Raw genomic sequence first — 27,847 nt, 5'->3', positions numbered from 1 at the left:
TTGATTCTTATTTTGTGGTTGGCTTTATTCCTCTGATAACCATGTAAGTTTAAAAAGCTAAAACTCTAATCTGTTCTTAGACACAGTGATTGATACATATATGTAAACTAAAAAAAATGAGCAGTTTATTGTATATACGTATTTACATGCAATATAATTTGTAGGTGCAGTCAAACTGTAATGACTTTACCCAATAAAACTGAAAAAGAAAAAAAGAAAAAACTAAAAAACAAATCTGTATTGAGATTTTGGGGTGTAAATGTAATCATATACTTTATATAGTTATATAAGTATAATTAAGCTATGATGTATCATTCTAATATAATTACATAAAATAATTATATAATTTTCCTATATAAACTTCAAATTTAAAAAAATTACATTGCGAGATATAAACATTCTGTGAATTTGAGTATTAAAAACAGACATTACCATGAAAATGTGAACCCAGGAGCACATATATGAGCGTGTGCACACGCGTGTGATGTATGCGCGTGTGATGTGTGCATGTGCGCGCGCCTGTGTGCACGAGTGTGGAGCTCTTCAGGGAAGGAATGTGGGTCATTGCAACAGTCCTTTCTGGTCATGGGCTTGTAATTCATTATTTTTAATCTCTCTTCTTCCACTTTTCATCACACCTGTCCCTCCCCCACCCCCCACCGCCAGCCAGGACGTCAGCTGGTCACCATTCACTCCTCGTGGGGGGACCTGAGCCTTCCTTTCTGAGAATTCTGAGTCTGCTTGTCCCGCCCCCGTGGGGTGGCTGCGGGCTGCCATTTTTACCACGTGTCTTGACAGTTCTCAGGGGCACCCCAGGGCTCTCCGTGTTCCAGGCGCCCTCCTCGAGGACCCTCCTCAGCTGTAACCACCCTACTTCCCCTGCATCTTCAGGCTCAGCCTCCTCCTTTGACGTGATGACCGTCTTCTTGTCCATTGGCCCAGTGGCAGTAGGACACCCTCATGGCCAGGCGGTCATGTGGGCTCCTGGTGGAGGTGTCCCCCTCCTGGGTACCAGGGCCGCATAACTGGCACAGCCCAAGTTGCTCTCCCATCGTCAGGGCTGACCCTGCGTGGGGCTGTAACCCTGCCGCCTCCACTGCTGGACCTGCCAGCAGGCCTGGGCGCCCTCAGCAACCCAAGCTGGATCATTTTCTCTGATCAGTGGATGCTGGGGGTGCCCTATGAGAGCAGAAGTTGGGGTTGAGGAAGGGGTGGCAGTACCGGCCACCAGCTCATGTCATTGGCCTGTGTCATTGGGACCTGCTTGGGCCCGTTCCCCTACCTGCCGCTTCCCTTGGACAGTGGAGGGCCATGGCACACAGTTTTGTAGATCAGGAGATCAAATGACACTCGGTATCTGAAGGACTCCTCAGTGTCTGTAGTCTGCCTGATCTGGCAGCAGAGAAAGGGTGGTTAGCTTCCTGTCACCTAGCACTGTCACCTGTTGCTATGGAAACTCGTAATTTCAGCCTGGCTCATGAAAAGTCCAGCTCGAGTGACCAGCTCCAGTCTGCTCCATTGTCCTGGAATCTGTCCTTAACAACTCTAGGCCTTTGCACAGGCTGTTCCTTCCCCCTGTAATGCTCTCACCCATCTTCAGCTGGCAAACTCTTATTCATCAGTCAAAGCCCACTTCTCCTTTGGAAAAACTTCCTGATCACTGAGGCAACAATGGCCATCGATATTTATCCCTTAAACCCACTTTGTGCCAGGTAGTGCTCTAGGCACTGGGACAAAGGAGACCTTACGGGGCTGTGGTAAGGAATCACACGAGGATCTACCCTTTAGATAAGGCAGTGAGGGAAGGCTTCCTGAAGGAGGAGGCATTTAAGCTGATAATAACCATCAGTACTCAGCCATTTTAAAAGAGGGGGCAGAGGCTTCCAACAGAGGGCACAGTGAGTGTGAAGACCCTGCAGCAGAAGGTCCGTGGCATTTTCAGGAAGTAGAAGAGTCGCCCAGGTGGCTGGGAGGGTGTGAGAACGGGAGAGTTAGGAGGTGAGAACGGACATGTAGACCGCGGGCTGCATGGGGACCTAGGGGCTGGGCTGCGCCGACTGGATTGCATTTTAAGAGACACCGGGAGCCCTTGGCGGGTTTTGAGTGAGTTGGGACATGAAGCGGGTCCTCCGGTTGCTTGTGGAGAGCAACTCATGGGCGGGAGGTGGGGTGTGAGCGGAACTGGCAGCGCGGGTCCGGGTCCAGCCGGGAGGCCCCTGTGTGGTCCAGGCGAGAGGGCAGGGCCTGGCCGGGCCGGGGGCGAGGAGCTGGAGGGACAGTTTGCTGACGGTGGGGACATGGGGTCCGCGGGGGAAGCTGACTCCCCGCCTCTGGCCTCAGCGACTGGGTGCCTGGCGCTGCTGTTTGCAGATGAGAAGCCCGGGGGAGGAAGCAGATGGAGAGAAAGAAGAACTAGGAACTTTGAGTTGCAGTAGAGCTCCTGGGGGGCCCGGAGGCGCGGCGGGGCTCCAGGGCCAGCTTTTCGGTGGGGCTGCGGTGACGCTGCTTTCAGAGCATCGGGGCCTGCAGCCCAGCAAGGAGGAAGCTCCCTGCAGACGCAGCCCAGCAGGCCCTGCAGAAGCCACAGGCCTGGGAGGAAGTGAGCCACTTGCCCCTGGGGCCCCCGCCAACCTAGGGAACCCGGAACCTGCTTCTGTTGGGAACCCGGGGACCACCATTCGAGCGCCGAGGAAGCATCTGGTGAGTCCTCCGCTGTGGGGCTCCCGCTCGTCTGTGATGCCGGGAGCCTGAGCTCACGGCAGGGGGGTTCGAAGGGCCCCCCACGGAAAAGGAGCCCAGAGAGCACGGTCTTGGCCGAGACGGCATAGGGAGGGCGCCGCCCGCCACACTTAGAGTGGGCTGTTCCTCCTGCCCAGGGGCCCAGGGGGGCCGAAGGGCACCGTCTTACTTCTCGTGTATTGAGGTGAACCGTTTCCCTTCCCATTGTGTCATCTCCCCTAAGCTTCATCCAATGTGTTGGGGAGAAAGGCCACCCTCAGTTTTCTGATGAAGAAACTGAGATCCATGTCAGGGAAGGGACTGCCCAGTCCAGCCCCTCCTTGCAAAGAAACATCAGGACCAGAGTGGGAATGGTGTTTGCCCAAAGTCACACAGCCAGAATGAGGGGGAGCCAACCTGGAACCCAGTCTCCTAGCCCCGAGGCCACGCTCTTTCCTCTCCTCTGACTGCATCCTTTGAACCGAATCCTGTCCAAAAGGAAGCCTGGGGATTCAGGGAATGGAGTTGGCCTAGAGGCTCTGTTCTTCCCTCTCCCATACTTCGGGGCAGGACCGGTCTGCAGGCAGCGCCCCGGTGTCCCCTGGCTGGGTGTCAGCCCTGTGACTGCCTCGTCTCACCACACGCTGGGCCAGCCAGGCCTCCCTGGGGGCTGCAGCTGACCACCCGCTTCTGCTACAGGAGGCCCCTACCCCAAATGTGTGTTTGGGGTTGGAAGCGCTGGGGAAGCCCTGGGGGCCAGAGAGAAAGTGGGAGGGCACGGCTGTCCCCCGAGCAGGAGAGGAAGTGAGTTAAGGGAACAGGAAAGAGGTTCTGATTCTGCCAGGCCCCGGGGCCCGGCACCCTACTCACAGCGAGGACGGCAGGCTCTGTGAATGCTGGCCCTTCCCTGCGAGCGTATGCCTCCCGGTCTGGAGGCAATAGCACACAGAGCGAGTTTAGGGTGACTCAGATGCTGACGTCCTCTGTCCCCTGCTTCTCCAGGGCCAGAAAGGCAGCGATGGAGCCAGAGCCCCTCTACAACCTGCTGCAGCTCCCTGGGAAGGTGGACCCACCGGCAGTGGAAGAACTTTCACAAGGTGGGGGCCCGGCGGGGTGGAGGGGGAGGGTCTGCATCGCAAAAAACAAACAGGCCATGCCAGGCACCCAGCTCCGTCCAGCTCTGTCCAGCCCCCGCCTATGCCTTCTGCTTTACACTTGACACCCCTGCTCCTGGAACCTTCTACAGAGTTATCCCTGTATCCCTCATGGCCGCACGTCTCCGGGTTAACCGGGGTGATGATGCGGATACTAACTGCTGTGTGTGCCCACTCCGTGCTGGCGCTGTGCTGAGCACTTCGGATCCGCAGCAGCTCATCTGAGGCTCTGAGGATGGTGTTAGTACCTGCTTTGTACAGATAAGGAAACCGAGACACAGAGAGCATCGGAGCAGATTAACATCCGGAGCCGCAGGGCCGACTTCATTGACCGTCTGACGTTCTCTGTTTATAAATGGCTTAAGCTTGGAAAGCATCACCAGGAAAACTGCTGTGAGGGTGGTAGGGCTTAGCTATTTGAAAAAAATATTTATTTTCTGTTTTACAGTTGGTTTAGAGGTACTTAAATTTCTGGCAGTCAGAGCTGGGACATGGGATGGTTCTGAGTGGTAAGGAGTCTGCTCCAGGAAGGGCCCTGGCCCCTCCCTCGCTCCCCCGCTCCCCCAGTGTTGACCCAGAGCCCACCCTCCTCCAGTATTATACTCAAAGTTTTCTGGATATCTAGAAGTTTCCAGCTGAGCCATGCAAACACAGATGCAATGCATTTTGTGGATTTGCATTTTGTGCAAGGTCATCCCCATGTGCTGACTCCATTTCCCCCAAGGCCATCAGGACTAGGTGATCCCAAGGGTCCTTCTCGGCTCTGACATCTGTGGGTTCTGTGAGTCTAATATTTGGGGGAGAAGCTGCCCCAGGTCTTGGGGCTCAGAGGACGAGATAGGAGGCCTCAGTGTGCTGTCCACACCGGGGAGCCAGACAGACGCAGGTGAGCCCCACCTCGGCCCCCTGGAGCCCGGGACCCTGGGCTCACCTGGGCCGTGGCTCCTTCTCACACAGGTGGGTGGAGTTGGCAGACAAGACACCGTGTGCCCAGTTAAAAGTGGGTCCGAGAGACAAGAAATAAGTTTTCAATTTAAGTATGTTCCCAGAATACTAACAGTGCAGTGTCTGAGGCTGAGCTTGTATTCAGGAAGGAAGTGAGGGGAAGGGCATTCAGGGCGAGGCGGGAACAGTGAGAGCGAAGGAAGGGAGGTGTGGAGGACGAGGCATGTCCGGGAACCCAAGCCACTTTGGACGTTTGGTGCTCTGGGGGTGTGAGGGCATGTGCTCATATGTGTGCCCGTGTGTCTGCACGTGTCTGTGTGAGTGCACATGTCTGTGCATCTGTGTGTGTGCCTGTATGTGTTTGCATGCGGTGTCTTTGTGCAAAAGCCTGTATCCATGTGCGCGCACGCATGCGAGTGTGAAGCAGCAAGGCTGATGATCCCTTGTGGCCGAGGTGCCAGCTCTAGGGGTGACCTGCAGGGTCCCCACATGTGTCATGCTCACCTCTGCTTCCAGGGGAGAAGAAGAAGTTCCTGCCACCCACTTCCCGGAAAGACGCCAAGTTTGAAGAACTGCAGAGGGTGCGACCCCCCCCCCCCCCGGTCTTCTCTGGAGGAGGGAGGTCTTCTCGTCTTCTCGGGGCGGGGACTGTGCGCGGCCCCCTCCCTCCCCAACCTCAAGCTGTGGGTGGCGCTCACGCAGGCCTCTGGGGGACCCACTGGATGGCCGCGTGAAGAACATTTATTGAGCACCTACTGTGTGCCTTGACGGACATGATCCCAGCCAGCCTCACAATGGTTGAGACATCTCTGTTGTCACCTGCATCCTAGGGAGCAGACAGCGAGGCTCGGAGAAGTGACCTGACTTGTGGGGGACACACGGCTGGGCAGGGACAGAGCTGGGGTTTGACTCAGGTCATCAGTCCCAAAGCTTGTGCTTCTCATCTGGCTCAGCTGCCTGAGGTGACAGACAGCTGGAGGAGGGGGCGGGAGCAGGCATGAGTCGCCCAGCTCGCGGGCCTCCTCTTGGCTGCAGGACCAGCGAGGCCCAGGCTCGGGGCCTTCCTTTGTCCTCAGCCTACTTCTCTAGTTTCCATGGGGCCTTTCTTTTGCCGCCTCCAGGGAGGCCACCTGGCTTGCGCTACTTTCAACCCCCAGAGGGTTTGTGCCCCATTTTCCATCTCTTCCTCCCTCCCTCACGTTCCCTCAACCCTTCCATCCACCTTTCCCTCTATTGGGCACCAGGACACAGAGGAGAACCAGCACACCCCCGACCCTGGAAAATCTGGTGGGGTGCTGACATGTCATCTTAGTTTGGGTTCCTCCAGCAGCTGATCCTGAAATAAGGATTTGGGTGCAAATGGTTACTGGGAGGTAATTGCAGGAGATGAGGCAGGAGAGTGGGGAAGTAAGATGGGGCGGGAAGGAGCCACCCAGGGTGATGGAGCAGGTGACAGCTGTCAGAGCTCAAGCCTGCTGGGCACCTCTGGGAGCCAGCATGGGGCAAGCCTCTCTGGGCCTTCTTACCGGTGTAGGGGAGCTGGGCTGTTTATCCGCCACGTCCTGTGTGGCTCCGGCTGCTCCCTTAAAGGGATGGGGCATTGCTTCTCTGCCACTTCCAGCCTGATGAGCACGAGCAGGGTGGGGCTGGCCTCCAGGGACAGCCCTCAGGCCTCGCCCCAGAGGGGGTCGGCCATCGTGGAGGACCTCGGTAAGGTCTGCGGGAGGGGGCGGGACGTGAGCAGCCCCTGTGCTACCAGCCCCTTATACAGGACAGACAACTGCCCACAGCGCCCAGGTCTGTGGTGGAGAGAAGCAAAGGGTCTGCCAGAGCCCAGAGCAGCCCCCTAACTCAGCCTGGGCGATCAGAGCAGGCTTCCCAGAGGAGGTGACATTTGACCTGGCCTTGAAGGCTGGGTAGGAGTTGGCCGGTGGGAGGAGGGCAGAGCTGAGCCTGGTTAGGGGCCAGGTGAGAATTGGCCCCGGGTCAGCTGTCCCTCGGGGCCTGCAGGTGCTGATGGAGTGGATCAACGCCGAGCTCCTCCCCGAGCACATCGTGGTCCGCAGCCTGGAGGAGGACATGTTCGATGGACTCATCCTGCACCACCTTTTCCGTGAGTGGCTGCTGACAAAGCTGTGAAGTCCAGAGAGCGGGGTGGGCCTGCCTCCTCTGCAGAGCCCTCAGAGGATGGGCTGTGGGTCAGTCCCCCCCCAGCATGGCTGCCTAAGCATCTGCCGAGCACCTGCCGCGGACCAGGCGGGGTTAATCCTCAGAACATCTCTGTACTATTACCGTCCCCATTTTACAGACGAGGAAACTGAGTTCTGAGAGGCCTAGTGACTTGTCCCAGGTCTCACCATGAAGAAGGCGGAGGAGTCAGGGGTCTTGGCTTTAACCCGAGGCCACGCGGCCCCGCTGGAATGAGGAGCGAGAGCTGTGTGGGAGGCTGAGGGGGTGGGGCAAGGGGATGGTCAAGGTGATGTGGGCCAGTGGGGATCCTGCTGTAGCCTGGGTGCCCCCCACGTGGAGGGGCAGCACCCTTACTCCTCGGAGGAAGGAGACCGGCTGTGGGTCCCCCTGCAGGGGCCCCAGCTGTCCTCACCCCTTCCCCTCCCTCCCCCAGCCTTCCCCACCCTCTCCCTCCCTCATTCCTTCTCCCGCCCTCAGAGAAGCTAGCGGGACTCAAGCTGGACGTGGAGGAGATCGCCTTGACGGCGGCCAACCAGAGGCGCAAGCTCACGGTGGTCCTGGAGGCTGCCAACCAGAGCCTGCAGGTGGAGGAGCAGCAGGCCCAGTGGAGCGTGGAGAGTACGTGGGCCTCGCCTTGCCTCGGCCAGGGCTGCTCAGGGGATGGGGGGCCCGGGGGAGCAGCCATCCCGCTCACTTCTGTCTCCCGGTGGGAGTGGGGGGATGTGCCGTGAAGTCCCGTGTCACGATGTAAACGCAGCCGCGTCCATAACGCAGCCATGAATTATTGTGTTCCCCGCACCACGCATGCACCGTCCACCTCGTCAGATGGGCACAACCGTCCCGGGTGTTAATTTATTTGAGTTGTATGCGCAGTGCCTGCTCTTAAGAAATGAGTGTGCAAAGCCCCACTCTGTTAACCATTTGGTATGAATTTCCTGTTATTTCAACCTCTCCATCCTGTCCATTTTCCAGTTGAGAAAACAGAGGCCAAAAGGAGCTGAGTAGCTTCTCCCAGGTTGGATGGCCGCCGTGTAGCAGTTTTCCAGCCCAGGTTTTTTAGGCCCCCTGCCGCTACCTTCGCCGCTGCTTCCGCTCTTACACTCAATAATTGTTGTTTGTGATGTTGGCCCTGAATCAAGTCACATTCGGCTTAAATCAAACAATTTGTTCAACCAGGGCCCTACTGTAGGACATTTAGTTGTTCAAACAGCCCTGCGGTGAACATCTGTGTGTTAAAAGCCCGGTCCAAGTGGTGGATTGTGCCTCGAGCTGTATTTGCAGAAGCAGATGACTAGGGCAGAGCGTGCCTAGTTTTAGGTTCTGAATACAGCTCTCCAGACCTCGGCTCTCCAGAAGGCTGGACACAGAGCTCCTTGGGCTGCAGCGGGGGCTGGTGATGATAAGGAACCCACCATGTGGCCCCAGGTTTGGCAGCCTCCGGAGCTCTGACCTCATGCCCCCTCCCCTCCCAGCCATCTTCAACAAGGACCTGCTGGCCACCCTGCATCTCCTTGTGGCCCTGGCCGAGCACTTCCAGCCTGACCTGCCCCTCCCAGCCAACGTCCAGGTGGAGGTGATCACCATGGAGGTAGGGGGCCACGGATCTGAGGATGCCCGCCTGCAGGCTGGGCATCTCAGGGCCACGTCGCCACATCCTGGGTCGGGGGCTGCTGCAGGGGGTGGGGGCTGAACTGGAGTGAGTTCCAGGGAGCTGTGAGAAAGATCAAATCCCACCAGGACAGCAGAGAGGGTCTGGGCTAAAGCTGTGATGCCAAGAGTCCAGTGGGGCCATGAGGAGGACTGTGGGCCAGCCAGTCCCTCTTACTTAGCAGATGGCACCTGCCCGGGGTGTCATGAAGGTCCTGGGTGATGTCAACCGTGCACCTGGGTCACAAGTGGCCATCTGTTCCCAGCCTTCCTGGAGGCTTCACACCACTGAGTCATAGCCACTGCCTCGTCACGTTGACCGTCTCATCCCCTGACTGATGGGTGTGGCGATGGTTCCAGGGACCTTTTGGGCTTCTCTGTTCACGGGATTCTCTCTCTAGCACACACACGACTTGTGCCATAGCTGATGGCCCAGGAGTCCACGGCTTCTCTCTCACACAGACCCTGAGCACCACGGACAGGGCCCACCTGCTCCCGTTCCCCACCCTCCCCTCCTCCAGCGGTACCTGGGTACCCGGGGAGCAGCGGGGCTTGGCTGGAACTCACCCAGCAGAAGAAGTCCAGCCAAACTCCAGAGAAATTCATTCTTACTTTTTCAAAATCATTGCATTCTCCACTGAGTGGTGCCTTGGCTTTGTTGACAAGTATGCAAATCGGAGGTGACTTCATTCCTTCACTCATTCATTCATTCACCCACCTATCATTCCTTCGTTGTTCAGATCAACACCTGCCCACGGACGCCCTGTGAGCCAGGCACTGGGCAGGCTTTGGGGATACCTGGGGCACAAGGCAGGTGGTCCCCATCCTCTGGGGACTCAAGGCCCATGGGAAGGACAGTGAAGCTGGCCGCAGCAGCGAGGGCTGCCCAGGAGGCCACCTTGAGGAGGGGATGTAGCAGAGTAAACCAGGTCCCTCGGGGCTGCCTTGGCCCCTACTGTCTTCTCTAGAGGCAGGTGTTGGTTGTAGAATTTTCTGGGATTACTCCATTTTGGGTCCTTTTTTCTCTCTTAGAGCACCAAAAGTGGCTTGAAGTCAGAGAAGTTGGTGGAACGTCTCACTGGATGCGGGTGAGGGAAGGACCACAGATGGCGGCAGGGGCCTGGCTGTGGTTTCTCGGGCATGGATCGTGGGGCCTGGGGCCAGGGGCTGGGAGCAGACCCACCTGGTCTGGGGTCTCTGGACCTCGACACCATGCTGGGTCCTTAACGCCAGGTGCCTGGGAGCTGTTGGGAAGCCTTCCCCACGTCCTCGCAGGGAGATGCAGAAACCTGACAGCCCAACAGCAGGGCCCCGCAGGCTTCCAGGTGCTGGGAGGCAAGGGCCCAAGCGCTCGCTCGCACCGTCAGCACTGAGTGAGCGCCTACTGTGTGCAGGGCGGGGCTTGTGCTTGAGTGCCAGGTCAGCCAGCCATCGGCCTTTGTCTGTCTGGACGAGCAGGATGCCGGAAGTTGCTCAGCCAGTGAGCTCTTCCCTCCATCCTCCCAGAGGTAAAGGCCCCCCGGGCAGTCCTGGCTGCAGTGCCGCCCAGTCGGAAACACTCACCTTCGGGAGGTGGGGCCATGCACGTGGGCTCCGCAACGAGAGAACCAGAGTCCTGGGTTAGAAGTGGGGGGCTCCCATTAGGTGTGTCTGAACTGCAAGCTGAGTTTAGAAGGGCCTCAGAGAGGGCGGGGCCTGGCCTGTGGCCGAACCTCCCGACTGCCTGGGAGGTGAAGGAAATCCATCTCCGTCCCCACCCTGCGCGGCCCGGGTCCCTGCCAGGGGCATGGTCGGCGGGGCCTCTCGGCTCTCTGTAGAGTGCTTGGCGGAACTTGGGCCCAGAGTCTTGCTTCTAGGGGGTGGGGCTGGGGTGGAAAATTGAGCAATAAAGTCAAAGAAAAACCATTCAAAAAAAAAAAAAAAGAGTGAAAAAAGGCAGACACAAAAGAGTCTGTAGGATTTCATTTCACAGCCTGGAGCAGCCGGCGGACAAGCGGAGCGGTGACGGTCTCCGTGGGCGGGGTTTGAGGGAGACACGCGGCGGGCACTGGGGGGGATCGGGGCCTCGTGGGGGGCGGTGACCACGCCTGGGTGTGCCCACGGAACACGCGCAGGCTCTGAAGTTAGGATTTGTGCAGTTTATGGTGTGTAAAATATGCTCCCCCCGACGTAAAACAGCAGCCACGAAGGACACAGTCCAGACACTTCCAGGCATGGGGGCGTCAGGGGCAGGGGATGAGCCTCTTCTGCAGTTTGCTTTCCGGGAGTGCCCTGCCAGCTTCCGGAGCTGCCAGGAGGGAAAGCAGCGAGGCCAGTCTCTTTGTCAACCTGGCCGCGGCTGAGTCTTGTCATATTAAGAGACCACAGGTCTGAAGCTTTTTTTTTTAACCATGCGTTTGCTTTTTTCCTCCTACAATTTCCCCTTTAGCACAGACAAGGACCAGCCTTCCAGTGAGTACTTTCCTAATTTAAGGAGCTCTTTGTCTGTTGGGTGTGTGTTGAGACAGACACGTAATGAGGAAGAGATGACTGCTGGGGTGCCCACACTTCCTCTGGGGTCCGCTGTGTGTGTTTCAAGCCTCCTTGTCCATATGTCCCTCCTTCTGTCTGTCTGTCTGTGCATCTGGCTTTTCCTTCCTATGAAACTGCTCATAGGGGTAGAGAGATTTATAATTCCTATCGGTGGGGACTCGGGGGTTGTTCAGTGCACGGGCTCCAGAGCCAGGCAACCTGGGTTCAAACACTAATTCCCTCGTTATTAGCCACGTGAACTTGGGCAAGTGTCTGAGCCTGTCTGTGCCGCAGTTTCCTCATCTGTAAAATGGGACTAATAATGGCATCCACCTCTTGGGCTGGTGGTGAGGCTTAAAAGATACTTTGTCAATGTGCTTGGCAGAGAGTAAGTGCTTAATAGTGATTGTTCAGTAATCTTGCTGCTGCTTTTGTGACGGAGCTCGTCAACCACCCGACTGATTGATCCAGACATTTCTTCTTTCATTCATTCACTTGTTAGTCAGTCTGCCTGGCCAGCTGGTCATCTATCCATCCATCCATTCATCCACCCACCCCTGCATCCATCCATCCATCCATCCCACCATCCATCCATCCATCCACCAACCCATCCATCCATCAACAATCCATCCATCCTAACATTTTTCCTCCCTGAACTCTCCCTGCTTAGGACACAGAGCTGTATAGGCAGGGGGTTCTCCAAGGACATCTCACCTGCAAAAGTGGAAATAATGACCTGCAAGGGGCTTCTGAGAACAGGGGCTGAGAAAGCTTGAGTGGAGGAAGGAAGGAGAGAGGAAGTGCAGGGGAGCTGATGGGATGTCTGAGCGTGTGTGTGCGGAGCATCGGCGTGTTTGTTAGGGGGAGTGTTTGTTAGGGGGCCACATGAGTCTGGGTCACACAATGAGGAGCAGGGACACGGAGCAGGGTGCCCTTTCTAGCATGTCCATCCTGTTCTGGCCTGTGTCACCTGGGTAAATTCTCAGTTCCTGGCTCCTTCAGGGACACAATTTCACTGAGTATAGCCAAGAGGTCTGGGAGGGACCACTGGTGTTTCCACCATGTTCACTGGTTTACGGGACATTTTTAACATGTAGGGTGCTCTCTGGTGCTCCTTTCCCCCCTTCACTAGTGAGGGAGCTGAGGCACAGAGAGGTGAAGTGACTTGCTTAGAGTCACACAGCTGCTGAGTGGCAAAATCCAAAGGTGAATTCTTCTACCCGGTTTGGGTATTCAGTGCCTGAGGACCAGAGTCCCCCGGGGAGGCGTGTTGGCTGGAAATAGCAGGAACGCAGCTTGCAGGAAGAGGGCATTAGTCTGAAGACCTGGCGCCGCTGAGGTGGCCGGGGCCTGAGCTGCTAAGTTGCTTCCGCAGGCATGACTCAGCTGCTCGGGGTGCAGGCCTTTTTCGCGCTGCAGGTTCATAATCTGGGAGGGCTGGGTGTCCTTACTCTGCTGACACACAAACGATGGGGAGGACACTTGTGGGCGAAGTGTCAGTCCTGAGCTGGTCCCTGCTCAGCCCCCGTGGTAGCTCCCGGGGACTTGTGGGCGGAGGAGGGACCTGGGGGGGGGCAGGGCAAATTCCTAGAGGAAGGAATGGTGTCCACAGCAGACAGGGAAGCCTTTAAGTCCTATTGTGTGCCCGGCCACTGTGACACGTGTATCACCTACTTCTGAACTTGATTTTTGCAACGACCCCACCCTGTAGGTGTTTTCAGTCATACTTTACAATGAGGAAACCAAGGCACAGAGACGGGAGGCGAGTCCCTTCAGGCCACACAGCCAGGGGAGCAGTGACTCAGTTCTGTTCTTAAATTCAAGAACCTTGAGCTAAAACTACAGCTCCCTGCAGACTGGTTGTTCTGAGAAACTTTGGTGGAAAAAAGTCCCAGTTTGGCACAGAGATAATAGCATCGTAACGAGGTGTTTATCGGCTCTGTCTGCAGAGGACGTCTTTGATGAATTATTTAAGCTGGCTCCGGAGAAGGTGAACGCTGTGAAAGAGGTAAGGGAGATCAAAGCTCCGCGCATCTCCCCCGCGGCCCGCCCACCCACTGCCCACCCGAGTTGTGTGTGGGGGTGGCGGTCGGGCAAAGGGGAGGGAACCGAGCCCTCGTGCTGCACCTGCTGTGTGCTGGGCGTCACGGGTGGGCCTTTAGGTGACCTCGAGTGGGAAGGTCACGAACCTGACCTAGGGGCCTGGGGCCTTTTCTTTCCTGAGTAGGCCATCGTGAACTTCGTCAACCAGAAGCTAGACCGCCTGGGTCTGTCGGTGCAGAATCTGGACACCCAGGTGGGGACTCAGCTGCAGGGTCCGGGTAGGGAAGGGCCGTGGGGTGTGGGTCGGGAGAGGATTCTGCAGGGCCCCGCCTTGTGTGGCCCGGGGCATGTCACCTCCCAGAGCCTTGGGGGCGTCCTCTCCAATGGGGGTGCTGCTGTTGGGCACAGTGGGGGTCCCGTGACGTGAGGGCTGAGGGCTTGGTTTACATTGTTACTACTTTTCACTGTCAAGTAGCCATTTCTCAGCTCTTCTTTCAAAATTAATCTCAGACTATCAGGTACTGAATAAGAACATGAGGTTTCCCTGCGACATTGCATCCGCTCACAGCGTTTATCAGGTTGTGCTGTGCGCCAGGCGTGGCTGCGGGTGTGGACACGGCCCTGCGCCTGCAGGCTTCGTGTCGCCCGGACCGCCGTGGCTGACTCACGCCGAACCGTCCCTGGGCAGGGGCAGGCTCTGACGAGGTCCCCTTCCGCGGTGGGCCACGGCCTCCCACGAGGACGCTGTGCCCCGTAGCTTCCCTCAACGCAGTGGGGAGCAGAGGACCTGCGAGGTTAACTACCAGCCCCGGGCCTTCAGGGCGGTGATGGAGCCTGCTGGACCCTGGGTGCCTTACCTGCACGTGGCGGTGTAGGTGTCCGGCCACCTGGGCTTTGCTTAACTAGGGGCAGGTGGTGAGGCCGGGTCTGGCCACCACATGGCTTCCGGTGGTCTTTCTTAGCCGGAGCTGCTGACTTCTCAGACACAGCCTGACTTTAGCCAACGAGGAACCATGGTGTGGCGCCGCCCTTGGAAGCTAAAACTGATAAAGCCCTCACGAGGTGGCCAGCCCAGAGCAAAGCGCTCGGCATACATGAACTTACTAAATCCTCCCAACAACCTCCTTAGGGGGGAACTGAAGCCATCCTATTTTACAGATGAGACCATTAAGGCACAGAGAGGTTAATTAACTTGTCCAAGGTCACACAGATTAAATGGTGGACCTGGGATTTGAACCCAGGCTGCGGAGGCCAGAGTTGGTGCTCCCACACCACCTCACGTGGTGGCCACCTGAGAAGTCTGTGTGTGGTGTCATGTGGGGACACGGCAGGGGGCAGATAGCAGACTCTCAAGCCAGATGGGCACACGTTGCTCCTGGGCTCTGAGGATGCCTCCTCCGCCTTAGCTGTGTGGCCTTGGACCTGGACTTCTCTGAACTTCAAGCTCATCTTTTAAAATAGGTCTAAGGATACCAACCTCATAGAACTGTGAGTAAAAAATGAGATGACCAGCATCCAGTGTTTCATATATTGCCAGGCACGCTATAGACACCCAACAAATGATACGTTTGTGGTTTTATTGTATTTTCTGGGACGATTTCTTAGGTATGTATTCTACCAGTTTCATCTTTATCTCTCACTTGGTAAAGTAATGGCATTTGGAGAATAATGGCACATGTGAAGATGTCTTTAGGAACAGCTGGATAAAAGGGGCTATTGAAGTCCCTGGCGTTCGGGTGAATATTAGCAGAGAAGATTCCAGGCCAAACTAATAACATCAGAACAGACCTAACATGAGCAAATTCCATTAAGGACTTCGCGGGGTAGTTTCCCCCAATATCCGATCTTGTGTCTTGTGTCTTTGAAGGGACTGAGTGGGATTATATTAGCGTACGATGTGCTGGGATGACAGCTTTATCTCTGAGCACACAGACAGAACAGGCATATATTAATGCGGCCCAGCAAAATGAGCCCGGTGTGAGCTCTGCGTCCTCCTGGCGGAGTGATTCTACCCTTAACCCTGTTTTCTCCAGCGCCTCTGTAGCTCATGGCATAGTGTGTGGTTTAAAACCTGAACTGAGGCCATTTCACAATAATGTGAGAGTAGCTCGCTGTATGGAGCAGGTGCCGTGTGCTAGGCGGCCAAGGCCTGCTCTGAAGGACCGCTGCCCCTCTTTACGACCATACTGCGAGGTCAGGGAGGTCGTCCCCGTTTCTCAGAGAGGAACCTGGGGCTCGGGGAGGTAGTGTGATTTCCGGAGGGCTACGCAGCCTGCAGGAGACGAGGTGGGATCCTGCAGGCTCCCTGCCCCCAGCCCCCTCCTTGCAGTTTGCAGATGGAGTCATCCTGCTCCTGCTGATTGGACAGCTGAGAGGTTTCTTCCTGCACTTGAAGGAATTCTATCTCACTCCCAGCTCTCCTGCGGAAATGGTGAGTTTTCTCAAGACATCCCTTGCTGGTCTCCTTCTGAGTGGACAGACCTAGGGAACTGGTATGACCAGCCTTTCTTCAGTTCCAGATGAAGTGAGAGGTAGAAGGAAATTTGTTTGTTTGTCCACATGTCTGTCCAGCCATCCACCAGTCTCACCCATCAACCCTCACACCTATCCACTGACTTGCCCATTTGCTCATCCACCCAACTCATCTACATTCACCTGCTTGCCCATTCATCCTCCACCTGCCCATCCATCCATCCACCCATTCATCCATCCTTTCATCCATCCATCATCCATCTATCCATCCATCCATCCATCCATCTGCCCATCTGCCTATTCCTGCCTATTCATCTGTCTATCCATTTATCCATCTTCCAGTCCATCCATCTGATCATCCATCCATCCATATAGCCATTTATCCATCCATCCATCCATCTATCCATCCATCCATCCATCCATCCATCAATCCATGTACCTTATCCTCCATTTTCTGAGGTCCTGCTTGATGTCAGGCCCTGTGGGCCATAAAGACAACCCAGCACAGCTCCTGCTTTTAGGACCCCTCAGTCTACACTTGCTGAACCGTCAGTGATGTACGTTCTTCCAGGGCCGTGATGAAGTGCGTTGGTTCTTGGTGGGTGGCCAGCGGGGGACCTGAATGAAAGTGTGGTTAGTAGAACCTGCAAGAGTCAGGAGGGGCCTTGCGTGGGAGGTGGCACTGAAATTGACTAGGCGTGGTTTGCAGAGTTAACTAGGGAGGGCCCCCCAGGGAGGGAACAGCGACAGCAAAGGCTCCAAGGTGGCAGGGGTTCTGGCCTTGTGGGAGTGAGGAGTCCTCGCGTGGATCCTGCAGCCTGGGAGGCAGCGGTGCAGGCTCAGAACTGGCGTGCCATCACCTCCTCCTCGTTCACTGGCCAGAGCAGGCCCTGTGGCCTTGGTGGGGAGGCGGGGGAGCCCTGCGGTGTGCGGTGCCATGAGGATGCAGAACAGGCCAGTGAGGTGCTCTCCCAAGGGCACAGTGGACAAACGTGCCAGTTCCTCCCTGCATCTGAGCAGGAACCATCCTCATCCCCATTTCCATCTGAGGATGCTGAGCTCAGAGAGGGTCAGTAAGCTGGTCAACCAGTTTGGGTCAAGGTCAGATTGGCATCCAGGCTCATCTGTCTCCAAAGCCAGAGGGGTGTCCTCGTCTCCTTCCTGGGGAGCCAGGCTGAGCCCCACGGGAGACGGAGGGGGTGACACCCCCAGGGCTGCCGGGACTGTGTGAGGGCTTAGGCGCGTCACAGCGAGGCTGAGACCGGGGCGCTGACCCTGCACCCAGAAGGCAGGACACTGGCATGTGAGCGACGAAGGAAGGTGGGAGGATGGCACCCGTGGGACGAATGGCTCCAAGCGGGGACCCTCTGTGTTGCTCGGCTGTTGGGGCTTCCTGGGGCGCCGAGGCCTGTGCTCGACATCTGCACACCCCAACCCCAGCACAAGCCAGGGTCAAATGTCCTGACCTCTAAGGCCCCGTGTGCAGCTGGCTTGGTGATGCCACTGATTTTAGAGCCAGCTTCCGAAGATGAGCCACATTGTAGACGAGGGAAAGGAGCAGCTCTGCTCAGACACCTGAGAATGAGTTTACAGTATGTCGTAGGGAAGCTCAGCTGCGGGAAAGCATCGTCAAAACGCTGAAGAGGTCTTTATTGCAGAGCGCGGCCCAACGGCCCTTTCCGAGGGTGGGACACCTGAGGGACTGTTATCTTGGCAGAGTGGCCTCTGGAAATTGAATTTCTCATTATCAGACCTTCTGTGCTGGTGGTGTCTGTGTGAGATTGCCACCTGTTGAGGGAAGAGAAGAGATGGACGGAGGAGAGGCACCATCTGCTCGGCAGAAATGAAAACGCTGGGGCCAGGAATCATTGGCTTCCTCCCACGTGCAATTCCTTCTCCCCAGGGCGGTTTGAATGCATCCTTCTGGGTCGGTCGTAACCTTTCCATGGCTCCGTGGAACGTGATCGTGTTGCTTTCATCACCTCAAACTGTGCATGGAAGAAAAATGACTCTTTGAGTAGAGTGTGGTGAGATGGTTCTGGAGCCCGGGGCAGCTCCTCCAGGTCAGACTGAGCACTGTCGAGGAGCGGGACCCAGAGAAGCGAGCTCCATCGTTGTTCTAGCGTCGACAGCAGCAGTCCTCAAAGCGCGAACTCCTCTGTGGCGAGGCCAGAGCGCAGGACACTCAATCAGTATCTTGTTAAATAAGTGAAAGAACGAAGTATTTCCAAAACACTGGACCTGTGAGGGGCTCTGTACAACGGATCCCATGGTCAAATCACTTGGGAAAACATGCACAGTTTCAAAGGCTCAGGAGATGCCATAATGTATTCAAGGCTCCGAGAAGTCCTGCAGCGAAGGGCTTCCACATGACTTGGTGGAAGCCAGCCTCGGTGTCTCGTTCTCACTCTGACCTTTACTCTCTGTGCAACCTGTGAATAGTGTTCATGACAAGAATGTGAATAACAGTGACAGTCGCAGCCCTTATTTTCTAGAATTTTCCAGTCTCAGGGAAGACTTGGGGACATAGTGACGGGACGAGTGATGGAGGTCTGACTGACTCACTCTGAGGTTTCCTTCCACCTGGTCTGGACATCCCCAGAGGTGTGTCCCACCTGCTTGGGAGCATTGCTCCTCTGTGACAGCCTTGGCTTCTTCTTGACCAGCTACAGAGCAGACAGCTCTGCTGGGCTGATGACCAGCCTCTGCCACTCCCTCTCTGTCATCTTGGACCTACCCTCAGCTCAGCCACTCTGTCCATGTGATGCTCCAACAGCAACTGTCCCCAGGAGAAGGATGCTCCCTCTGCCTTCCAAATCCCTGTGGTCCTGTGGCCACCAGGGAGCCGGCTGGCACAAAGGTCTCCAGCTCCGTGCCCTGGGAACAGCGGGAGTCCCTGCAGGTGGCTGCAGGTGCTCCCCTGGCCCCACCCTGTGTCCTTGGACCAGGGCTGTGGCCCACCCTTTCCCCCTCAGAGAGGGTTCTTTCTCGGGGGCTTCGGGGACCCACACATCTCACTTCCCAGCCCTTGTGGGAGCCTGGGCACAGGGAATTTGCAGGGAGGCCCTGGCTGAGGCCAGCCTCCTACTGTGCCTTCATTATTCCAACTTCAGATCTTGCTTTGTGCTTTCAATTCTGTCTCCATCATCCCATTCAACCCGCATGGCAGCTTGGAGAGGCAGCTGGAAGATATGCTATTTAAGACCAGGAGACAAAGGCCCAGGCAGGACGTGTGACTTGTCGACATGTGACTTGTGACCTGATGGGGGCTGGTGCACAGACATCCAACCCAGATCTGCCAGACCTACCAGGAGGTGACCGGCGGTGGCCTCGGCAGAGCTGGCCTCCTCAGATGGGCCTCCCTTGTCTGCTGCTCAGCCAGCCGGGCCTCTAGGCCCCTGGCTAGATCGCCATGGGAACTTTCTGGCCTGTTTGAAGCAGGCTTCGGGGCCGGGATGGCTGGTAAATGGGAAGATGGGATGAGCACGGCCGGCCAGTCTGGGGCATCCAGCCTGCACGGTGGCCCTGTGAGTGGCTGAGCCCAGTGGCTGCTTGAGGTCACAGTGAGTCGAGGGCTCAGCTGGCTTTAGTCCTTGCTGGTCCTGCTTCGCCCCACACCCTCTCTCCACCACTCCAGGTGGCTGCCCAGAGCAGGACAGGGGTCTTTTCAGTTGTGTCTGAGGCCCCAGGGAGAAACCAGTTCTGAAAAGGCAGGACTCCACTAACAGAAGAGCTGCTCTCAGCCAGGGCTGCCGGGGCTCCCTGAGGCTCCCCACCCAGTGTCCCTTATCAAGGCACAGGGGAAACGGTGGTGACTCCACTTTGCAGGGAGCAAGTGGAGGCCTGGAGGCGCCAAGGGGCTTGATTGAGGTTACCTGGGGACCGAGTGGGGATCTGAACCTGGGTGGGCCTGACTGAGGCCCAGGCACCCTCCCCGGGGCTGGAGGCAGCGCCAGGCAGAGGGGTGGCAGCAAGGACAGGCACCTGGGCAGGGGCGGCTCCTCCAGCCCCCAGCCCGCTTTGCACAGGCATCAGAGTAAGACAGACCCGGTTCTGGCACTTTCTGTCCTGGGAGTTCAGATGAGCCCTGTGGAGACTCTGAGCCTTGGTTTCCTCCTCTATGCTTTACCTGTGGAACTCAGCTGTTTCTGGGGGAGTCTCTGCTGCTCATGGGTTTAGGGACTACATCCAGAAAGGTCAGGATGAACCTATGTTCCTTCCTCTGGCTAAGTCCCCTCACCGGGCAGGACTCACCCTCAGGTGTCACCTCCACCAGGAAGCCTTCCCTGATTCCTGGGCTGTGTGCCTTCGTCGGGGCCTGCCTTTACCATGAAAGGTGGCCCCCTTGAGGCATGCTGGGTGCTGGGTGGGGCTCCTCATCTTGCCGACATCTGATGGGGTCTTGTGATCGTAGCTGCACAACGTCACCCTGGCCCTGGAGCTGCTGAAGGATGAAGGTCTTCTCAACTACGCCGTCAGCCCCGAAGGTGCGTGCAGCGGCCCCATTCCTGGGCAGCCAGAGTGGGCCGCAGGGTGTGGGGACGGACATGTTGATGCAGCCTCTTGCCTGGCATCGTGGATAATGAGTGTTTGTTGAGTTTTCCTGGGGGTAAGGGGTGTGCCCTCAATTTCCACCCACCCTAGTGCAGGGCGACCCTGGGGAGAAGAGATGAAGGACCAAGGTCCCTGGGGGAGGGCTGTCCAGACAGGTGAGACCTTGAGGGGGACCCCACAAGAGGGTGCAGGGGAGGACTGGACAGGAGTTGGTGGTGGCGGGGTCATGTGAGGGGTCCTGGGACTCGGGCAAACTGTCCTGGTCTGCCAAGAATTCTCCTGGGGTTAGCACTGAAGTCCGGTGTCCCAGGAAATCCCTCGGTCCCGGGCAGACCTGGACGGTCGGCTGCCGCCCGTGTAGGCCTGAGCGCAGCCCTGCCCTCCCCCGGCCTGCAGACATCGTGAACAAGGACGCCAAGAGCACGCTGCGGGTCCTCTACTGCCTGTTCTGCAAGCACAAGCTGGAAGAAAACACGGACGGGATGCCCCAGGGACCCCCCAGTTAACTGCCACTGCCTCCCAAAGCTGCCTCTCGGAGCCTGCCTGCAGGGCCCAGCTGGAGGTCCCGAGGGCCGCAGAGGGATGGCCCGTGGTCCAGCCAGCCCTGGGGCCTCCCCTGTTTTCCTGTGTGTCTGTGGCATGCCTGCCCCACCACCCCCTTCGCTGTTTCCTGTTTCCATCCTTCTGAACATCTTTGAACCCACTAGGTGTGGATCTGTTCTGAGTCAACCTCTGGCCTTGCTCAGTTTATTTTAAAAAATGTATTTCTGGGAGGGATTCTGGGAGCCCTCTGGTGTCCTGAGAAGGACCCTTAAATATGCACGAATATGAGTGGACCCTCCACGCAGCCCCCCTCCCCACCGGGCGGGCAAGGGAGGTGCTCAGGGTCCAGTCTGCTGACCTGCCCTGGGGCTGAGGATCTGGCCCTGCGAGCAGAGGGTCTCTGGGTGTCAGGGCTGAGGGCCAGAGGGACCCCCCGCCTTCCCACACTCAGCTGCTGCTGCCCTCTGGCCTCTCACAGAGGGTAAAGGGCCCTGAAATCACCCTCCAGAGGCAGGAGCTCCGCGTGGCTCCAAAACCAGGCCCCTGTGCTCCTTGGGGAAGATAATTCAGTTACTTGGCGGAGGAACTGTGGCCTGGGCCCACACTTATGGGCGTGATGGTGAGCTTTGCCCAAACATCACAGAGAAGAAATCTTTGTGGTTGAGTAGTGGGTCAGATCATCTCCCAGTCTGTCCCCAAGGAGCTGCTGTGTTGCTCCCTTTGCCACATGTATTTCTCAAAAAAAAAAAAAAAAAGAAAGAAAGGAAAGAAATTAAAAACGTCCTTGTAGGAAGACTGAGCAGGGGGTCCCAGAAGCTGACAGCTGGTGGGAAGCAGCCTGGAGGAGGCATGGCGGGTGGGGAGAGGCTGGCAGGGGAGGGCTGGGCGGCTGGCGCCGTGCTCCTCCCCTGCTCTCCCAGCTCCAAGCCCCCGCAGAGGACAAAGCCCACTGGGCCCAAGGTTGTCACAGTTTGACAGCCTTGGATTTGGGGAGGGGCCTTGGGGCATGGGCTGGTGTGGGCCAGGCCATCTTTGCCAGACCAGCTGCCAGAGCTTGGAGGATGTTCTACAGGGAGTGACATCAGGAACCCTTGGAGCTGGTGTCTGGGTGTGAGATGAGCTTGAGTGGGCTTCCCTCCACCCCACCCCCATCCCCGGGTCCGCCTGCTCCCTTCACCTCCTGATTCACAGGTAATTAGGTGTAGATGAGGCCGTGAGGGCGGGGCCCCCATTATAGGATTAGCATCCTTATAAGAAGAGAAAGAGAGAACAGAGCTCTGTCTGCCATGTGAGGGCACACCAAGAAGGCAGCCGTCTGCAAACCAGGAAGAGAGCCCTCCCCAGGAACCAAATCATCTGGCACCTGCATCTTGGACCTCCTAGATGCCAGAACTGCGAGAAGTAAATGTCTGTTTTTAAAGCTGCCCAGTCTATGGTATCTTGTTATAGCGCCCAGAGCTGACTAATACGGATTCTCAATACCATTAGTCATTAGGGAAATAAAATTAAAACCACAATGAGATCCCACTATACGTTCTTCAATTTAGAATGGCTAAACTGAAGAGACAGACAATATCAAGTGTTGACAAGGATGTTGAGCAGTTAGAATTCTCATACATCTCTGGAGGGAATGCAAAATGGTACATTTACTTTGGAAAACAGTTTGGCAGTTTCTTATAAAGTAATACATACATTCACCATATGACTCAGCCACTTCACTGCTAGGTATTTATCCAAAAAAAAAAAAAAAAGAAAAAAAGAAAGAAAACATATGGCTATACAAAGACTTACACACGAATAGCAATACTGTTCATAAAAACCAGGCTGGGGAGAACCCAAATGTGCATCGCTGGCAAAGGCAGAAACAAATCAAAGCTTGTCCATATAGAAGGGTTCTGCTCAGGGACAAAGAGGAAAGTGATAGTAACACAAACCCAGCAAGGATGCTGTCAGCAGCGTTAGGCTAAGTGAAAGAAATGAGACACAGAAGGCTACAAGCTTATAAGAAATTCTAGAAAAGGCAGAACTCTGATTTCCAGGGCTGTGGGCTGGACCAGGTGACTGACAGCAGAGAGGCCCGAGGGAACTTTGGGGTGATGGGAAAGTTCTACACGTGATGGATGTGGTGGTGGTTACGTGACTGTACACATTTGTCAAAATTCATCAAATTGTGCACTTAAAATTGGGAAATCTTACCTTTTGTAGATTGTTCCTCAATAAAGCTATACAAATTAATTAAAAAATGTTCTAATTTGCTGTCAAACCCAACAAAGGTGAGAACTGCCAACCAGGAGAGGGAGAGGCCTGTGTAAGGAGGGAGCAAAGAGCCCTGAGGCGGGGGCCTTGATTTCACACTTTTCACGGAGCCTGGTGTGAAGACGGAAGTGGGGCCCCAGGGGGACGCAGCTGCTGATGCTTGCCGAGGCCTGAGCCCACAGGAAGGCTCCTGAAGGGAAAAGGTGAAATGTGAGGGGGAGCACCTTAATGGAGAGAGATACCTGAACAGGTGGAAGGAGCTGGGCTCCAGGTACAGGGAGGAGCACGGGGGAGGGGAGGCCAGCGGGAAAGGGGCCGACATGGGAACAGAGCGCGTGCCCCCCTAGTGCCTGCCTGCAGCGCATGCCCACGGGGATTGTCGCGGCCTTTGGATGTCCTCTTTATCTTTGCAATATCTCTTGCTCTGAAATCCACTTTGTGTGATATTAACAAGCCCCTCAAGCTTTCTTTTAGTGTTAGCAGGTACTAAAGGCAATCTTTTCTAGTCTTTTCCTTTTAAACGATCTGTGTCTTTACATTTAAAAAGAGTTTCTTACAGTTGCACACATAGTTGTGTCTTCTTATCTGATCTGAATACCTCTGCATTTTAATTGCAGGGTTTGGTTCATTAAATTTTTTTATTGTGGCAAAATACACACAACGAAATTTTCCATTGTAGCCATTTTAAAGTGTGCAGTTCAGTGGCCTGAAGTACGTTCGCATCGTGCGTAATCATCACTACCATCTCCAGAACTCTTTTCATCTTGCAAAACCGAAACTCTACACCCCTTGAATAATAATTCTCCATTCCTTCCTCCCTCCCGCCCCTGGCAAACCCCGTTCTCCTGCCTGACCAGCCTGGGGCACAGCGTCCCTGGGGTTCCCACCCCAAACTCGCCCCTTGCCCTGTCCTCCTAACTCCCCACCTCTTTGGCTCCTCCAGCCTCCGGGCCCCCAGGTCCTGAGACCTGTGGATCGCTCTAGACCCTCGCGTTCTCCCCACCTGAGTACCAAATCCTTTCTGCCGCACCAACCATCAGGCTGGATTAGTAACTCCCCAGCTGAGCTCTCTGTGTCTCTCCCCTCTCGCCCCAGTTCTGCACCAGCATTTGGAGTTTTTCTGTCCTGGGAACCTGATCGCATTCCTGTCTGCTCTAAACCTCCCGTGCTCCTCGGTGCTCGGGTCCTCCCGGCGCTGCTGGCTTTGTGTCTTCTTGCTGACCGTGTTCTAACCCCCCCCCCCCTTCCAAACTGCTTTCAGTTCATCCCCTGAAAGCCCCATGGTCTTTATAGGCCTTTCTGATGCTGTCGTCCCTCAGCCCACCCACCCTCTTTTGTGAGATTATCCCTCACAAGGGGGCATCTTGAAGAGAGACAGGAGGAGAAATGAACTCTGGGTCAGGGTGGACAACGGAGGGCTGGTCCCAGGGCTTGAAGTGGGTGGAGGGAATGGCCAGGGAGCCCCCCACCCCTGCCCTCGCTCTCCCTCTCTCCTCCATCCCAGGAAATCCGAGCCCAGTTGGAGTTGCAGCAGGAGCTGGAAGCAAGATGGTTCTAGTGGGCTGAGCTGGAAAGCATCCAGGGCCTGAGAAGGAGCTGGCAGCCTTGGGCTGGAGTGCCAACAGCCTCGGAGTGACGGGAAATGCCTCGAAGGCCGGGGTGCCTCGGGGCTGAGCTGCTTCCCAAAATAATCCAGGGGGCAGCTGTCTCGGATTCTGAAACTAGGTCTGGCTGCCTGAGCTGCAGGAGGCCCCGGCCCCACACCAGCCTCCCTCTGGGAACAGATGGCCCTGGGAATATTTTTTTCCTTCCCCAAAGTCAGCTGGTAAGCGAACAGCTTGTCTGGAGAAGAGTGTTTCTCCCCTCCCTCTCTCCTTTGGCAACAGATCAAAGCTGCCACCCCCTCCCCCAGTCCCTGCCCCAATGGGCCTTCCTTTTTATAAGACTTGGGCGGTTGAGGCAGAGGGACATCACTGGCCTTCTTGCCTGAGAGTTCACAGGGTCCTCACCTGCTGGCGGGTTTGACTCAGGGAGCAGCCGTGGCCCCTTGGTCTATGGGGACCTGGGCTGAGCTGGGGCAGCAGATTGGCTGGTTGGAAAATGGACAATAGGGATGTCCCAGAAGTGATTCTTCTAAGAGCCAGCCAAGTGACCTGGATTGGCCAAAAATGATATGATTTCATTCATTTATCTACGAATGTTTCAAATCGATTGGGATGCAAATTGCAGGTGAAATTTTGCGTCTGTACAAATCATCATGCACAAGCCATTCCTAAGGGGCCTTCCTAAGCACCCATTGTGTACAAGCCCTGGGCTCAGAGCTGGGGATGCAGAGACGGCTCAGATGGAGCCGGACAAGGCGGTTTGTGCAGTGGTTAGAGCTTGGGTCAGACTCTGAGGCGTAAATCCTGGGTGCATCCTCTACTTGCTCTGTGATGCTGGGTGGACCACTTACCTCCCTGAGCCTCAGTTTCCTTTTCTGTCAAATCAAAGCCATAGGAATCTACTCTTTGTAAGGTCATTATGAAAGTTAAAGAAAAGAATCCATCTAAAGAGCTCAAAACATTGCTGGGCACAGAACATTCAATAATGTCAGAGGACATCACCACCATCATCACCACCATCACCATCATCACCATCATTACCATCATCACCACCACCAACATCATCACAACCACCATCATCACCATCATCACCACCACCATCACCACCACCATCACCATCACCACCATCATCACCATCATCATTACACCTGTAAAAAACTGAGCTGAAAGTCCTTCCCTTCGTGGGTCATGGTGGGGATGCCATGAAAGAAGTCAGGGCCCCGGCACAGCTGGAGCTCAGGGCCAGGCACTAAAAGCTATCTCCTCAGGTGAACCCTGCCTGGGTTTTGTGTTTTCCCTGCCCTCAGGCTCTACTTGCTGGGACCCACAACAGCCAGCACGTCAGAGGCACTAGGTAAATATTTGCTGGCTGAGCCACTGGCACTGACCTCTTACCCGCCCTGGGGTGAGGCAGATCCAGACCTGCCACCCTGACTTAAGCCCCCAAGTTCAAGTCACCTTTACACTCCAAGACACCAGCATTAAAGCTGAGTTCACCTCTGGATTCACTGCTCTGACCTGGGGCTGGTTCCCTCAGCCCCTGGGCTAGTGGATTCACCAGCTCAGCTGAAAACACAGAGGCAAATGAAGGACCTCTGGCTCCAGAATCTCTCTCTTCCCAGTGCCATCTGGAATGAGGGGCAGCACCATGACATCGTGGGAAGTCCTAGGCTCCAGCCCAAGGGTCATTTAGCAGCTGTGTGGTCTTGGGCAAGTCACTGCCCTTCTCAGAGTGCGAGTTTCCTAATCTGTAAAATGGGAATGATCGTCCCTGCTTAGCTTAATCATAGGATAAGAATCATAAAGATGAACTGAAATAATGACGAGCAGAGTTTTGAAGAGTGCTGCTGGCTGAATAACAGCCAGGGCTAATATTTACAGGACCCTTACCTCTCGAGTCGCCGTGGTCTAGACAGCCGGGCTGCTCGCCAAGCCCACTTCCTCTTCCTGTGGGCGCGCAGCTAGACTACATTTCCCAGCGTCCCTTTGCAATTTGCGTCACTGAGTCCTCGTCAATGAGATGTGAATAAAGGAAGATACAACGCTGCCGGTCACCTGCATCCCCTCGCTGCCCCGTGATGCCCGGGCGATGCCAGCTGATGCCGTCAGGTGTGATGCTGTGGGGAGCCACGTGCTGAAGACAGTGGGGCCACAGGTGGAATGGCCCTGGGAGGAGAGCCGCCTGCCAGTCAGGAGCACCTGCTTGGAGCTGTAGATGAGCTGGGAGTGTCTGAGCGCTCACCTGTTTGGTGGAGGTTACAGCAGCTAGCGGCGCGTTGACTCTGCTGTTCAACCTGTTTATTTTGCTTCAATTATATAGCTTTTTTTTGTTGTTGTTTCTAGAGGTTTTTTTCTCTTCCTTTTCAACATTTCTTGGCCATTTTATAGTCTCTTGTTCCTTATTCATATTTTTGATTGCTTCTTTGAATTCTTCCTATATACAGGTGTCTTTATTTTATGTTCTTGTCTGAGGATCTGATGCCCGAGGCCTGCCTCTGCTGTCGGACTCTGCTGTTCCTTGTCCTGACTCTCGCTCGTGGTGCTTCTTCCTGTGTGCCTTCTGTGAGCTCGGCCTGCGGTCCTGTTTCCTTGATCACTGGCAATTCTTTGGGGCCTACGTCAAAAATGGGAACCTCCAGAGAGAATTCACGTCTGCTTCAGCCAGACACCGAGGGTCACTCGAGTTGCCTCCTTTTAAATAAAAGTCTTAGCCTGAGACTTGTGGGCTGCAGGGCTGGTGTAAATCCTACACTGGGGCTGGCTGGTGGCTATGACTTCAGGGAGTTTTTTTCCCCTTTTCCGTCAGTTCCAAGATTGATGCAGGCAATGGTCCTGCTTTTTCTGTCTTCAGGTTTTTCCCTATTAACTTACTCCGACAGTGAAAGGATAGCGCTTTGGAAGCCCACTGTTACGTGAGGCTCCCTGTCTGACCCACACTGGGCAGCCCGGGCTTTCCTCCGCACCCAGAGCCACATGTGGCTGTGACAAAGGAAGCTCAGGTGACCGGCCTTGGAGAACGCCCTGGGGCAGCACCAGCTGCGGCAGCTGCTCACCTCTGGGGACTTCCAATTTCATTCTCAGTTTTCTGGCCTGTGAGGATTTTCCTTGTTCTTGTTTGTTCAGTGTGATGCATTTTAATACATATATTATGTATGTATAAATGCGTGAATGCAAAGCAGCTCCTGATCCAGACAGATGATGGGGAATGGT

The 27,847-nt window shown here is 55.7% G+C and overlaps 1 protein-coding gene across 6 annotated transcripts; it reads left to right on the top strand.

Annotated features, from left to right (window-relative positions):
- The first annotated feature begins 1,952 nt into the window (after positions 1-1,952).
- On the top strand, positions 1,953-22,545 carry PARVG (parvin gamma). 6 transcript variants are annotated; one of them, XM_010983448.3, is made up of 14 exons: positions 1,958-2,103; positions 2,341-2,700; positions 3,721-3,815; positions 5,334-5,398; positions 6,828-6,930; positions 7,485-7,625; positions 8,480-8,595; positions 9,687-9,742; positions 11,083-11,105; positions 13,115-13,173; positions 13,393-13,461; positions 15,538-15,639; positions 20,095-20,167; positions 20,596-22,545. In XM_010983448.3, exons 3-14 carry the CDS (start codon positions 3,737-3,739, stop codon positions 20,637-20,639), a joined length of 930 nt encoding a protein of 309 aa, XP_010981750.3. In that variant the 5' UTR covers positions 1,958-2,103; positions 2,341-2,700; positions 3,721-3,736; the 3' UTR covers positions 20,640-22,545. The 6 variants fall into 6 exon arrangements, with proteins under 6 accessions (XP_010981747.3, XP_031319269.2, XP_010981750.3 ...); XM_031463408.2 differs by having other exon boundaries at positions 1,960-2,103; positions 20,631-22,545; XM_064491381.1 differs by having other exon boundaries at positions 1,997-2,103; positions 2,371-2,700; positions 20,631-22,545.
- The last annotated feature ends 5,302 nt before the right edge of the window (positions 22,546-27,847 follow it).

This window comes from Camelus dromedarius, chromosome 11 (assembly GCF_036321535.1).
Source record: "Camelus dromedarius isolate mCamDro1 chromosome 11, mCamDro1.pat, whole genome shotgun sequence".
Lineage (NCBI taxonomy): Eukaryota > Metazoa > Chordata > Mammalia > Artiodactyla > Camelidae > Camelus > Camelus dromedarius.
The sequence above is the reverse complement of the archived record's forward strand: the minus strand, read 5'-3'. Positions and strand labels throughout refer to the sequence as shown.